At 38.9% G+C, this 15,406-nt stretch overlaps 1 protein-coding gene and 1 long non-coding RNA gene across 3 annotated transcripts in view; one reads left to right on the plus strand and one right to left on the minus strand.

Annotated features, from left to right (window-relative positions):
- The window catches only part of GPR156 (G protein-coupled receptor 156), a 60,036-nt gene that overhangs the window by 11,597 nt on the left and 33,033 nt on the right, over positions 1-15,406 (minus strand). The window contains exons 3-7 of one of the 2 annotated variants that reach the window (XM_004772798.3): positions 10,947-11,082; positions 10,581-10,691; positions 5,363-5,488; positions 4,274-4,369; positions 770-1,006 (exon numbers count right to left, since the gene is read on the minus strand). In XM_004772798.3, coding sequence (XP_004772855.1) covers positions 770-1,006; positions 4,274-4,369; positions 5,363-5,488; positions 10,581-10,691; positions 10,947-11,082 — 706 coding nt within the window. The remainder of the gene's footprint in view (positions 1-769; positions 1,007-4,273; positions 4,370-5,362; positions 5,489-10,580; positions 10,692-10,946; positions 11,083-15,406) is intronic. The other variant, XM_045088432.1, reaches the window with a different exon arrangement.
- LOC106003780 overlaps positions 12,851-15,406 on the plus strand; it is a 35,172-nt gene continuing 32,616 nt past the window's right edge. The window contains exon 1 of the long non-coding RNA XR_001176470.2: positions 12,851-13,986. This is a non-coding gene — a long non-coding RNA (uncharacterized LOC106003780). The remainder of the gene's footprint in view (positions 13,987-15,406) is intronic.

The raw sequence follows: 15,406 nt of genomic DNA on the forward strand, positions 1-15,406 counted from the left end.
GGAAGAGAAAGAGATCTAGAAGGGAAACAGGACAGGTGCCTAATGCCAAGTTCATTAACTCAGATATATGTGGTTCAGTGGTACCCTAGGGCATTACATGAATAATTTAACATCACTTCCAGAGCCCATGGAGTCCTTCTTTCCCTCTGACTCCCTTTCTTTCTCTTTGCTCTCTGGATATTTCTGCTTCTATCTTTCTCCTTCATTTGATTTTTTTCCCCTTAATTCCCATAGTGTGAAACACATTTTTATTCAGCTTTTATTTCTCCTTATTATAAAAAGAAATGTTCTATATTGTCTTCTAATAAAAAGGAAAAAAAATTTTAAATTGCATAAATTTCCAAATGAGGTTTTCTCTGTGAATCTGCAACCTCCAATAGGAAAGAAAGAAAATGTCCTCACTCCCAGGCTAGTGAAAGAAATGACATTATCAAGGAGAAGAGGGGACTGGAGATGAGTGAAGTCGACGGGAGGGTAGGTGGACAAGCAGGTCTGGGAGGCAGCCTGCCAGGGCTAGAAACATGCTGCCATGTGTGCTCAGCCACTCTGGCCTGTCCTTCCTGCTGATGGGGAGCAGAGTCGCCCTCTTCAGGGAAGTGAGGAGGCAAGAACGGAGAGAGCCGCCTCACGAGGAACTTGCCTTCGTTCTGACTCCCCAATAAACGGTATCCAAAAGTCTCAATAGAAAACAAAGTGAGGGGTTTATTATGTCCAGGGAAGCCTCTGGAATGACAGAGGACCAGCCTGCCAAATTCTCCGTAGAGCATACCTGGGGAATGAAGATGAAGCAGTTGATCGTGGTTGTGCAAACAAAGATACCTCCAGATGTGAGTCCAAAGACCAGGTTGGGCCAGGAGTGCAAGTATCTGGTGACCACGAAGAGAAGCCCAGCAGCCACTACTACGAGGTTGACCCCAACCATGATGGTTAAAGACTGATTCACAGGAGGAGAGCTGACGTGGTCAGTCAGGCCAGCCAGGTAGGCACCGTAGAGCAGCAGCAGGCCCTGAAGACAGAGAAGAGAACCCGGGGCTGAGAGAAGTGGAACAGTGGGCTCAGTGTCAAAGAGCAGTAAGGTTGGAACCATAAGGTTGGAAGCAATTTCCTCACCTTTAAAATAGAGATAATCAGACCTACCTTAAAGGGTTGTCATGAAGATGTACTGATATAGCACATGGGAAGACACTAAGGGCATCCCCTTATATTACTAGGTGCTAAATAAATGTAATTTTCCTCTCCTTCCCTGGGAATTAGTTTACTGGAGGTCAGCAAGTCAGCCAGCAGACGGGACTCTGCTGGGACAGGGCACAGGCAGGACGGTGTAGGTGGGTAGCAGGTCTACAGGATGCATTGCTGGGCACTTGGAGGGCAGTGGGCATGCCGTGCCGTCAGTGGTAAGGACTACTGCACCTGCTGTGTGGTTTTGCACTGCATGGAGCTGAGGGACACGTATAAGCAGAAACAGCCCTGTGGTCTGCTTGTCAAGCTGTGTGCTGTGGCAGGGGCAGCGCCCTAAGGAATGGGCTTTTTATCCCCCCTAATTTTCCCAAAGACACCATCTGCTTGCCAAGCCCTGCACCTGCAAGATTGCATCTGTCTAGAAGGGATGACTTTTTCTAATTTACACAAAGGATCTCTATAGGCTAGCAGCGGCTCTGTGCCAGTGGGTGTTTATGGGAGATGGAAAAAGAGAACAAAGGCAGGCTGGGACCTAAGCGAGGCTGTGGAGCAGGCACAGGCAGTAAAGGCTTCATCTATACCCTTCATCCTCTGTGTGACATTCTCTGCCCCCATCACCAGGAACCCAGTGCCCTGTTCTTTCCTCTTTCCCATGAATATAAAACTGCTCTCAGATTTCTCACTTGTACTACACAGAAAATTACTCATGCACTTTAAAGTGCTGCCTTTCCTGGAGGGAGCTGTATTGAAACAGAAATCAAAGCTGTGATCAATAATACGTAATGTATAGATTCACCATATGTTTGTCTATGTACAAAGTATGATATTAGGTGCAGGATAGGCAAAGGTGTTACAAAGAGGAATAAGCCATGATCCTGGCTTTCAAGAAGCTCAGTCTGGTAGGGAGATTTAAGGCGAGCACACAGATGTCCATGTTTTGTCACACAGAATGTGAAGATGCCATGAGGATTGAGGTGTGGGTGGAAAGTACAGATATTCACAGGGAGAACTAATAATGAAAGCAAAGCCGGTATCAGCAGGGTACCTGCCAGTGACCCTGAAATCATACAATCTGACCAACTCCATCTGCCAGGATAGCCCTAAAGATAATTTTTTGGAGGACTGGCTGTGCCCACAGTGAAGGAGTCAACAGGGAAGGGATGCCTTCTGGGCACCCCTAATGCCCAGTATCCCAGGAGAGGCCTAAGGGCCAAAGGTGGCTCCTCTGAGATCTTCAAAGACTAGAAAATACACAAGTCAGGCCAGTGGGGCTTGAGTTTGGGGTAACTGACACCATCAGGTGGCATCTGGCAGACTGGATCTCTAGTAATTTAATTAAAAGTAAATGAAATTAATTCTATGATTTTGAACTATTCACATCTCATTCTTTAAAATGTTTTAACGCCATTAAACCTCTTGCCAAAAGGGAGCGAGGTATGAATAAAGCCTCTCTACATCCACAACTTGTGTTTGAGTAAATCATATCTAATGCTTGTATGTCATTGACATTCACTTCTGAGAAGTGTGGGGTGGGGGTAGTTGCTAGGTTCAGGTGGGCATGGGGTCCTGGAACATGATGTGAAGATTTAAGTCATCCTTAGGAAGTGCTCATTGACCAGCGAGCCTGTGAGGGGCTGGCTCAGTCAGTTTCCTGATGCTTAGCACTCTTTTCTCCTTTTCTTTCCTTGCCTTCAGAAAGATATTACAGTGATATAAAATGGAAATGCGATTGTATAAAAGGCTATGGAGAAAATAAATCAACTTGAATCACAAAGGGAGCTTCTATGGGGGAAATGTTGAGTTTCTGTCCTGGGGAGGACATGTTTTTCTATAGGGCTCAAGAAATCAAACTGTCTAGGGGGCAGTAGAATATTAATAATCATAATATCTAACACTTATTGAGCTCTTTCCATGGGCCAGGAGTGGCTGAAAACTCTGATCATGCACTAACCTGTTTGAAATTCAGAACAGTTCTGAGAGGATTTTGTCGTCATCCCCATTTTATGTAAGAGGGAACCCAGGATCAAAGAGGTTAAATAAGGTTCAGAGTCAGCTAGGAAGGGGCTGAGTCAGAACTCAAATCCCGTTCTGTCATATTCTGAAGTTCATTTTCTTAACTGTTAGCAAGAAACTAGAGGTCAAGAGCTATTTCCTGCCCAGTTATTCTCTTTTAAAAACATTTCTATCAAAGTAATATATGCACATAGTAAAAAAGCAACATTTCCCAATTCCAGCCCTATCTCTCAGAGGCAACCACTTGAACAATTTCCTAGGGGTAAAGTGAGTAAAGTTTACCTTAAAGACCACCAGGCCTCTCTGTCCCAAGAATCAACAAATAGTATCTTAGCATCCAGGGCTTGCCTGAGTGAAATAGGCCTGCCCTATACCCCTCACAGCCAGATTTTCTATTTCTTCATGTTGAAATCAGCTAATAGGATAGTTCGTACTAGGAATCTCCGGCCCTATACAGGTTTCCCGTACCTGCTAGAAATAATACCCTACGTTTGCCAGCTAACAGAGACAAATGAGGCTAACTGTGGGAGATTCAGAGCGGTAGGAGGACACTTTGAGGCAGCTGGAACCACTCAAAGGACACCAGGGATATTGCCATCTGTCTGAGGGCCAGCCCTTCTTCCGATCAGACTGAGAAAAGTTGGTGGAAGGCAGCAGAATACCTTGACACAAATCTTGAAGAAAAATACAAGAAGGTTAATCAGGGCATCAAAAGAACAAATAAAGCCGGATAAAATGTCTCTGCATAATCTCCCTTGCAGGGAGTTGGGGAGAAAACTGGTATTGCCAAATTAATTAGAAAAATCAGACCAAGAAATGAGAGAAATTGTGGGTAAATTTCACATGATTTAGGGGAAAATTAAATGAGAGGGTTCAAAGAATTGGAAAAATGACCCCCAAGACAAATAAAGAGTAGAGAAATAATGAGGGTCATGATTTTGAGATTTATGCATAAACAGAGGTTTCCTCTGATTTCAAGATTCTTTGCGTTATCACCTCATTAATTCCTCTAATTCTCTTTTTGTGTGGCTCTTTTGTTGGGGACAGACAGATTATATCCCAAGGAGATGTGGTTACCAACCTTGCACACCAAAACAAGAGCAATCCAGACATCAGAGTACCGGGAAGCACAGAAGTGTGAGCTGGTCAGAGAGCAGGACACGTCTCTCCCTGTCACCTAGGAGGTACACAGAGTCAGGACGGAGGAAACCCACAATTACTAGGAACACACAGGAGATCTTTGGGGACATCTGGAGCATGAACTCTTCTACAGCATGTGATTTTGGCCTTAATACGTAAAAACTGTAACATTTAGGTGACTCGGTTATAATCTAAGTGAATGTGGCTATGGGTGAAAGAAAAGATGATAAAGTCCGGCTGACGTGTGGATGCTTGGTGATGGTGGGGCTTACTCCTCAGTTATTGTTTTGCTACCACAGTGACTCATATTAGTGCATCAGCAAAATTATGAATTATTTCACATCTTGTTTCTGCTATTTTTTAACAGTTGAAACTGTACATATTAAATCTGCAACGTCAAGATTTCACTGTATACCTCAGCCCCTTGTGAGGCTGGAAACTTATAATACTTCCCATTATTTTAACTTATGTAGTAGGCACAGTTGAGCCCTTTCCCTGCATTGTTTCCCTTCATCTAAGCCACAGCCCTAGGGAATAAGAAATACTATCATCATCACTCTACCTATAAGGAAACAGATACTTCAAGAGGTTTAAATGACTTTCCCAAGGTCACATGGCTGGTAAGTGGAATTTGAAGGAGGGCTGACTGATTCCAAATACCACCTGAAAATACCACTTATACATCTCAATAACTAGGGGAAGTCAAATTCCTATGGTTGAAAGTTCTCATTGTTGATCATGTGAAAGCAGAGATAACTGCTGGGCAGTTCTCATGTTCTGACATCTCAGTGGATGCTGTTGGAAGACACGTGGAGCAGGGGCAGTGGCTGTGGTAGCACACTTTGCAGACAAGGGGCAAGGCACTCACCACAGCCACAGCTCCCGACTCTCCCTGCTTTTTGGGTCATTTATCTTCTTGTTGGGAGAATGAACACAGAGTGAGGACTGCTGGGAGAATGACCTCAGTGTACCCACAGAAGCCTATCCTCCCAGTTCGGAAAGTAGATTATCCAGGGATTGGGCCCCTCACCGTCATACTGACACCGAGAATCTGGAGGCACTGGATGGGATCAGTCAGCACCCACGTCACAAGCAGGATCACATCAGCTATCACCAGGGCTGCCACTAACCCCAGTAGCTGCAGGTCTTTGATTATCTGCAAAAGAGTCAGGGCCGTACATTTCCTTGGCTTGCTGGCTAAATGACACAGGGCCTAGAGTATGCTGAGGTTCCAAGGTCAGCCCTCCCAAGGGGCTTCACATCCAGCCATCAAAGATGAAACACACACTACAGATGTGCAATGGTGTCTATCTATGTCCATGTCATCACCATTACCACTAAATGTTTTTATTTGTTTATCTGTCCCAGATCCTGCCTTTTCTCACAAAGGATTAAGGAGTCTTATAAAATGAACACGCTATTATTTCTAGATATGTGCATAATGAGCATATAGAGATATTAATGTTTCCACATAAAACTGTTAAAAACCGTTAACTTGGAGGGTGAGATTGAAAGATGAGGGTGGTGGAAGAGAGATTACTAGCATTTTCTTTATACATATATGAATCATTTGACTTAATAGAAAGAGAGCTGTGTTACTTTTGTAACTACGGAAATAAAATTTAAAAATATATACTTTGAAAGGATGAGAAGTTGAAAAAAATTAAGGAAAAGAAAAAAATCAGGAGAATTAGGATGAAAGGTCAGAAGAAGAGAGTACACAGCCCTCATGAATTGAGGGAGAAATGTGGATCTGAGTTTTTGATAACCATTGAAAAGAAGAGGGCATAACTAGTTACAGGATTCACGGTGTCTGTAAGATAAAAATGCATCAGTCATCAGTTGCTTTACCAAACTGCTTAAAACCAATGATAATAAGAAAATCTTCAAATCAACCAGCAAAAAGGCACCTCATCTGTAGAGGAACAAAGACAAGGATAACATCAGATTTCTTATTAGAGAGGGCCACGTAAGAAGACCGCAGAATGAAAACTTCAAGGTACTAAAAGAAGAAAAGAAAGCCTCAACCTGTAATTCTATATCCAGCAAAAGTAGCTTTCAGAAACAAAGGGGAAATAAAGACTTTTTCAGATAAACAAAAGCTGGAAGAATTCAGCATTAGCACACCTGCATGAGAATGTTAATATCTTTAAAGCAAAAGGAAAATGATATCAGATGAAAATATGGATCTATACAAGGAATATTACCTTCGTGGAAAAATACACGTTGATTTTAATTATTTAAATATCTTTAAAAGATAACTGTTTATCATAGACCTGTACCCCTGGGGCTACTAATACATTATATGTTTACAAAAAATTAAAAAATTATTTTAAAAAAGATAACTGTTTAAACAAAAATGAGTAACAATTCTGGTGGGTTTATATGTAGAAGTGAAAACAACACAAAGATCAGGAGATGAGGAAATGGAAACATACAATCATGAGATACTTATACTCTAAGTGGATGCCAATTATAGCAATGTTCACAAACACTTCCAGAAACTGAAGAAGAGGGAATACTTTCTAATTCACTCTATAATGCTGGCATTATGCTATATGAAAACTAGAAAAAGATTTCATAAGAAAAGAAAGCTATAGAACAATATTCCTTGAGTATATACATAAGTATTCCATGAGTATACACATTATAAACACAATCTTATGAAAAGGAGTCCAACAATAAAAGAAGAGGATAATACATCATGACCAAGTGGAGTTTGTAAAATGGTATTAGTTTGAGATCCTAAAATCATTTAATGTAATTCCACCAAATGAACAAACTAAAAAAGAAAAAGAAATATGATTAGTAGACACAGAAAAAATATTTGACAGAACCCAACATCAATTCTTTAATAAAACCCTCAGCAAAATGGGAAGTGAGGAGAATTTCCCTAAGTAGGTAAAGGATATCTGTAATATGACTATAACTAACATACTTAGTTTTGAAATACTGAATGTTCTCCCTATAAGGTCAAGAAAAATTCAAGGATGCCTGTGTTCGGCATTTGTATTGAACATTGTACTAGTGTTTCTAGACAGGGCTGTCATACAGAAAATTGGAAAGAAACTCTTTATCCACAGATAATATGATCATCTAAGCAGAAAATCTGCTGGATGTACAAAAAAGATCTGATGGATCTACAATAAGTAGTTTAACAAGGTTACAACATACAAGATCAGCATATGAAAATCAATTATATTTCCATATATTAACAGCAAAAAATCAGAAATTAAAATAAAGAACAATAACATACAATAGCATAAAAATTAAATAATTGGGAATAAATCTGATAGAAGTTATAAAGGATCTCCACTGAAAACTATACAATTAGAAAAGACCTAAGTAAATGAAGATATATACCGTATTCATGGGTTAAAAGATACAACATTGTTAAGAAGTCAGTTCTCCACAATTTGATCTATAGAGTCAACACATTCTCGTCAAAATTTCAGAAGAAATTTGCAGAAATTGGCAAGCTGACCCAAAAATTCATATGCAGATTCAAAGGACTTAGATTAGTCAAAACAATATTGAAAGAGAAGGACAAAGTTGGAGAACTAACACTCCCTGACTCGAGATTTTATATAAAGCAACAATAATCCAGATATTATGGTATTGTTGTCAAAATAAACAAATAAATCACTGAGACAGAATTGGATCCAAAAATAGATCCACATATCTATGGACAACTGATTTTCAACAAAGGTAAAAAGTAATTCAGGGAAGAGGACAGACTTCTCAATAAATGGAGCTGGAACAACTGTATATTAATATGTGAAAAAATCAACTTTGATCCATAAATCATATCATATTAAAGATTAACTCAAAATGGATCATATGCCCAAATGTAAAAAATGAAAACTCTAAAACTTCTGCAAGTAAGCACAGGAGAAAACTTTTGAGGCCTTGGATTAAGCGAAAGTTTCTTAGATCTGATACCAAACATGATCCATAAAAGAACAAATTGGTAATTGGAACATCATCAAAATTAGAAATGTCTTCTCTTTTGAAATATACACTTATGTGAATGAAAAGAAAGACATAAATGGGAAGAAAGTCTTTGCAAATCATATATATCTGCTGATGGGCTTATCCAGAATAAAAAAAGAACTCTCAAAACTCAATAGTAAGAAAACAAACAACTAAATTTTTTAAAAAATGGGTAAAAGATACTTCACCAAAGAAGACATATGGATAGCAAATAACTATGTGAAAAAATCACACTAAGGAAATGCAAATTAAAACACAATGAGATACTATTATAAACCTCTATTAGAATGACTACAAAGAACAACCAAGTCAAATGTTGGCAAGGATATAGAGGAGAGGGACTCTCATACATTTCTGGGGGGAATGTAATAAGGTACAACCATTCTGGGAGAAAGCCAATTTCTTAAAAAGTTAAACAGACACTTAACCATATGATCCACCCATTCTACTCTTAGGTTTTTAACCAAGAGAAATGAAAGCATATGCCTACTACAAAGACTCATACACCAATTTTCATAGCGATTTTACTTTTAATAGCCCTAAAATGGAAACAAACCCAAACATCCATCAACAGATGAATGGATAACAAACTGTATGTCTACACTTTGGAATATTACTCACCAATAACAAAAAAAGAACCACTGATGCATCCAACAACACATATGAATCTTAAAATAATTATGCCAAGTGAAAGAAGACAGGTTTAAAAAAAAGAGCACAAGGGTGCATGGGTGGCTCATTCAGTGGGGCGTCTGCCCTTGGTTTTGGCTCAGGTCATGATCTCAGGGCTGTGGGATTGAGCCCCACATCCTGGCTCTGTTCTCAGTGGGCAGTCTGCTTGAGATTCTCTCTCTCCCTCTCCTTCTGCCCCTTCCATGGCATGCTCGTACTCTTGTTCTCTTAAATAAATAAATAAATAAATATATATATATATATATATATATATATATTTAAAGAGTACATACTATATGATTCCATTTATATAAAATTCTGGAAAATGTAAACAAATCCTTAGTGACAGAAAGTGTATCAGTGGTTGTCTGGGAATAGGAATGGATGTAAGGATTGGACAGGAGATGGAGATAACAAAGATTCTTGAAGAAACTTATGCAGATTTATACCATGATTCATGGATTTGTACCTATGTCAAAAGTTGTCAAATCATACACTTTAAAATATGTGCAATTCATTGCATGTTACTTATGCCTCAATAAAACCATTTTTTAAAAAAGATTTTATTCATTTATTTGACAGACAGCAATCACAGTAGGCAGAGAGACAGGCAGAAAGAGAGGGGGAAGTGGGCTCCCCACTGAGCCAAGAGTCTGATGCAGGGCTCGATCCCAGGACCTTGAGGTCATGACCTGAGCCAAAGGCACAGGCTTCACACACTGAGCCACCCAGGCAGTCCAATAAAACCATTTTTTGTAAAGAAATCTGTTTTATAGAAGGATAGATAAACTTCTTGTCCTTTAGTCAATTTTTTTTTCATCATGGTTATTCACAGCTGAGCTTATTATGAATACTCACTGAATAATGACTAATATTTGAAAAAAAAATCATTCCAGAGAAGTAAACTCCTATTGAGTGATATATTGGGTCTGGCTAGGACCTATTGCCAAAGAGTTTGATGAATGAACTTTGAGGTTTGGGCAAGGAACCTGATAAAATGGGGAAATGTGGTCAGGATGACATCTGATGTCGGGGATATAGGTGATCTGGCTGCCACAGAGCTTCTAGGGTTGATTCTATCTGGCGAATGGATGTCCTCTTCTTTGTTCACTGCTCAGGCCCATCCTTCCTAGTGCAGAAAATGGTCTTCCACATGGAAAAGAACTGGGCTCCAGTAAAGGAAATAATTGCTTACTTGCTACAGCTTCTCTGTAATCACTGTCCCTTACTCCGCTTTCAGCTCATATTTATGCCAAGAAACAATCTCTCTGGGCATCTTGTTCTCTCTCACACTGGTTCTAGATGCTGGCCAGTTCACATGGTACCAGAAGTACCAGGGCCTGGGGTACATATGAAGCAGAAATACATTCAAAGTCCTATCTCCCAAGAGCACTGGCACATAGCTTTCCAGGCTTGGAGACTTAGGAGACCACACTACTCCAAGATTTGAAATGAGGAGTAGGAAATTCAGATTGCCATAAAAGGGCCTAGCTAGTAATCCAACACAAACTTCTCCAGCTTATAATCAATAATAAACCTGCTGTTTGCAATTAAGCACTGGTATGTAACTGCTGCCTACTCACCACTCTCTTGTCCGGGACCCTCTGGGTAAACACCTTGTAGAGTCGCCAGCTCTTCCCCAGAATAGGGCCAAATACAAGGGAGGTCCCAATGCACAGCATAGATAGTCTTATCTACAGAGGGAAAAGAGGCATGAGATAGACTTTTGTTGTTCTCCACATTCTGATCTGCAAAGCCTCAGTCCACACAGGGCAAGGGACAGGATGTGGACTGCAGTAAGCATTTCAGTGATCACCTTTGAGAGTGCCCATTCCAAGGATAAAGATAACCACCACCTATAGGAGATGCTGATTTGAAAAAAAAAAACAAAAAACAAAAAACAAAAGTTGGACATTTTGTTCAAAACAAAAACTTAAGATTTAACCTACCTGAATGAGAGTTTCCATTGAGCCTCCCACTAAAGCATCTCGATCTTGAATCCCAAAGAGGTAAACACTACTGTAAGTCAGACAACTGCCAAGTAAGGTCACAATATTCAGATTGGGACTGGACATCTTCACAATCCTAAAGTGAATCAGGAAGAAAGACACTTATAGTCATGATCCTTTGCTGTGGGAGTAAACAGAAGTTCCCCACAAGTATAATCTCCAATGTAACCTCAGAGTGAAGGGCCACTGGGAAGAAAACACTTTATAGCCCTGTAAAAAATTGTTAGGATTTACATTTATTTTAAAAAAGAATGAAATTCTGGCATTTCTTGCTTATATAATTCTAAGCCTTAAAAAAAAAAAAAGGCCAACTTCTAAAAAACAGGTGGTATCAGAGAAGAGTTAGGATTTTTCCATGAAATTTATGGTTGCTAAGAGACAACTATATGCAGCCTAGTGAGTAAAAAACTAGCAGGTAGAGACCTAAAGAGATACAGTTTGGAGCCCTTAGAAATGAGCTGTAAGGTAAACTGCTATTCGGAAAGTCTTTGTGATTTTTTTTTCACAATTTACTCTATTTAAAATGTAAAATTCTTTTTCTTTTTCTCTGCTTGACCAAAAGAGAAAAAGGAAGCAAGCATTGAAAGGGATTTATCAAGTGACTACTAATAATTATCAAGGGACTATAAACATAAATATTAAATTTATTTAAATTTTAAATTACACTATTTAGACTAAAACTTAAATACAATGACATTCCTTAATTGGCATTTATTTTTTTTTTGTCAAATAGTTTTAAATTAGTTTACAGAATAATTTAAAGATTAGAGGGAAGTGTGGACAATCAGGGTGTCAGACAGACCCTGGGCACCAACGGAGGCTCAGGACAAAGTAAAAACGTACGAATTGGTTAACTTAAGGGGAAAACCAGGCTTACTCTAGACAGTGACTGATAACAATTAAGAAATGTCATTGTATTTAAGAGTTTTAGTCTAAATAGTGTATTCTACATAAATTCAATGTTTATATTAATAGTCACTTGATAATTATACTTAGTTATATTTTCATTTTAAAATAGTAACTGAGGATGACAGCATTTTTATCTATGTACCTGGATTACCTGGCTGACCACTTTAAAGTTGAGAGCCAAGGCAAAACCAGTTACTAAGTGCAGCCTACTTCAATGACAGTCAAAGTACTCAGAGGCATTAAACAGTTTGGCAGTGTTAGACTTGCAAACATGATAACCAACAACGGCCCAGCTTTGATTACTTTGTGGCTGGCAGCATAATTATGTCCACACACACAAAAATACCAAGTCATTGTCCTGGGACTCAGGCCCCAAGTACAGATAAGGTTGGCCAGTAAATTCAGCTGAGGTTTACCTTGTCTTGGAGTAAAAACCTTGATTTTTCTTTTTTTCCCTCTAAAAATGAGAACAAGTTTTATGGATTCCCCTTATAAAAAGGGGATAACAATAATACCTCCCTCTCCCCCTGACAGAGTTGTAAGAACTCAGGGAGGTAATATAGCAAAGTGGGTGGCACAGAGCCTGGCACAGAGTAAGCAGGTAGCCAACATTAGCTAATGATAATGTTAATCTCACCATCTTCAGACTTTAGAAGCCCACGAATCACTTTTTCCTCTCCTGTTTCTTTTCTTTTCCTTTTTTTTTTTTTTAAGATTTTATTTATTTATTTGGCAGAGAGGGATCACAAGCAGGCAGAGAGGCAGGCAGAGAGAGAGAGAGAGAGAGAGGAAAGCAATCTCCCTACTGAGCAGAGAGCCTGATGCAGGACTCGATCCCAGGACTCTGGGATCATGACCTGAGCTGAAGGCAGCAGCTTAAGCCACTGAGCTACCCCGGTGCCCCTCTCTCTTTTTTTTTTTTTCTTTTTAAAAGATTTATTTGTTTTAGAGAGAGTGCACGCATGTGTGAGCGAGTGGGCATAAGGAGAGAATCCTCAAGCAGACTCCCCGCTGAGTGGAGAGCCTGACCTGGGGCTTGATCTCATGACTGAGCTGAAACCAAGAGTCATCGTTCAACCAACTGTACCACCCAGGTGCCCTACCTCTCCTGTTTATCACCTATAGCCAATCAATTGCCAGTTTCTTTCACTTGTTATTTTGAAATCTCTCCAAGTTGTCTCTTACTCTCCATTCCTGCTACTTCATGCATCCAGGATACAATCAAGTTAGGAGCAATGGAAATGGAGTCAGGTGTGACAGATGAGTAGCCTGGCTCTGCCAATCACAAGTGCGGGACTCTGGGCAAGTCACTTAACCACTCTAGGCTCCTGTTTCCTCATCTGTGTACATAATGTTATCTTTCCTAGCCATCCCACAAATTATTGCAAAGATCAAATGAGGTGTGTGGCAAAATTCTTTGAAAACTAAGGTGATGCAAAACTACGAATTTTTAGATTTTTGATGTAACCTCTAACCCTCTGTAACACCAGTGTTTTTCCTGTCCTAATACATTCTATATATTACTTTCAGACTTAATTTCTTAAAATACTATCTCATCACTTAGGAAGAGAACTGCATGTATACAGGTCAATTTTGTTTACTTAAAGTCTCCGTATCCAAATTTAAAATCTAGCCCTATCCTCCCTATCCACTCATTCATCCATCTCCTCAGTCAGCAAGTCTTCAAATTGTGACTGAGGGATAGTAATCTTCACTAGTTTGTCTCTTCTCATAAGAAGGAGAATTAGAGGGTTAATACTGACTGCCAAAGTAAGAACAGTGTGAACCAGCAGCTTCACAATACATTTGTTAAGTAAAGCAATACCTTAGATAGACCAGTGCTGACACTGCTTAGAAAAGGGCACTGCTGACCTGGGACTGGCTACTTGGTGCAGTCAGAAGCTTGCGCAGTGGAAAAACCACTGGGTAGATCTTGCAGGACAAATAACTCAGGCTGTTCTTCTCCATGACTACGCACAAGCATGAACCATGAATAGCTGATGATGACCTCCCTGACAAGCAGCTGCCCAAGTTCACAGCCTCACGTCTGTGCTGTCCAGATCACTGATGGGTAAGTTTCTTTCTTAATTCCTCTCTGGGGCCCTTTTATTTGAACACCACTCTACAATCAGATCTTCTTTGTGTTATTCAGTACTGCATGCAACCCTGATTTAAACTTTCTCCCTCTCTTGATTTAGTTAGGAGGAATTCAGTTTAATTATTTTTTAAAAATTTTAATTATTGTTTCTTATTAACATATAATGTATTATTTGTTTCAGGGTCAGCTTAGTTATTTTTAATAAAATATATATTACATGGTCTTCACACCTCAGAAGTTGATGCAAATTCATTTCCTAAATGGACATGTTGTGGACTTACATAAGTTTATTTTTATATTTTTCATAAAAAGTTTTACTTAAAAGTTGCATCAGAAAAAAATGAATGGAAGATGATTTACCTATTTTGTTTGGTGAAGTTAACACCTGTGAAGTCACTGAAAAGTGAATCATCTCCTATTCAGCAGATGAATTATGTATGTCTGGGGAATGTCTTTCCTATAATAGGAGTTCAACCACCAATGTCACTTACATATTTCTGTTGAATTAAAGATGAAATCTACACATGCTGAATATTCTAATCAACCACAAACACATAATTTCCACAAAGCAAGAAGATTTCAACATTATATACTTAATTATAAATATTCGGTCCCAACAAAATTACCTATGTTGCATTTATAAAGAGGTAAGGGCTTGGACTGGGTTACTAGCACTCAGAAACAAGGTTTTTTTTTTTTTTTTTTTTAAGGATTATATAGCTATCTCATCTTTTTCTCCTCATTTATTCATTGGCAATGTAAGATGAGCTTTCTTGATTTTTCTATTCTCAAGTAAGTCTCAATATAAATAGATAAATATCCATCTATATCTGTACAACCTGTATAAACCTGAATTATCATTTCAAAAGTCTTTAATTAATCCTGATGCTTATATGACATCCATCAGCTCACAGGTATGATGTTTTAAAAGTTTATCAAACACAGGTTTCTGAACTTCGAGGTTTATTATACTTGCTATGGAGGACTGACTGGTCATCCTATTGTTTCTTCTTAATTCTGGTTATGAACTGAATTTGGAAATATGGCTTGCAAATAGGGTTGAGGGTACTTCTTGTGGCTATTAGAAAAGTTTTTTCAAATGTCACAGAGTCATGGTTTCTGAAATGTTATATGTGGGTCACTAAGCTTTAAACTTATCTAAAACCAAGTATGAATGTCTTTCTAAAAAGATTTTTAATAAACCCTTATGATTAAATTGTTAGAGTCAACTGAATTTCTTTTTCAATCCACTGTTTTTGATCCATGCTACAGGGGGATTACAAATCTACCTCAGCTACATATGTTCCGAATAACTTTATCATAAAGTTGTTTCGTGTGTTTCAGCACATAGTGATCATTTTGCTACTTTGCTTATTTCTAATGTTTTAGGTTC

This window comes from Mustela putorius, unplaced genomic scaffold (genome assembly GCF_011764305.1).
Source record: "Mustela putorius furo isolate JIRA1106 unplaced genomic scaffold, ASM1176430v1.1 tig00003834_pilon_pilon_pilon, whole genome shotgun sequence".
NCBI classification, from domain to species: domain Eukaryota; kingdom Metazoa; phylum Chordata; class Mammalia; order Carnivora; family Mustelidae; genus Mustela; species Mustela putorius.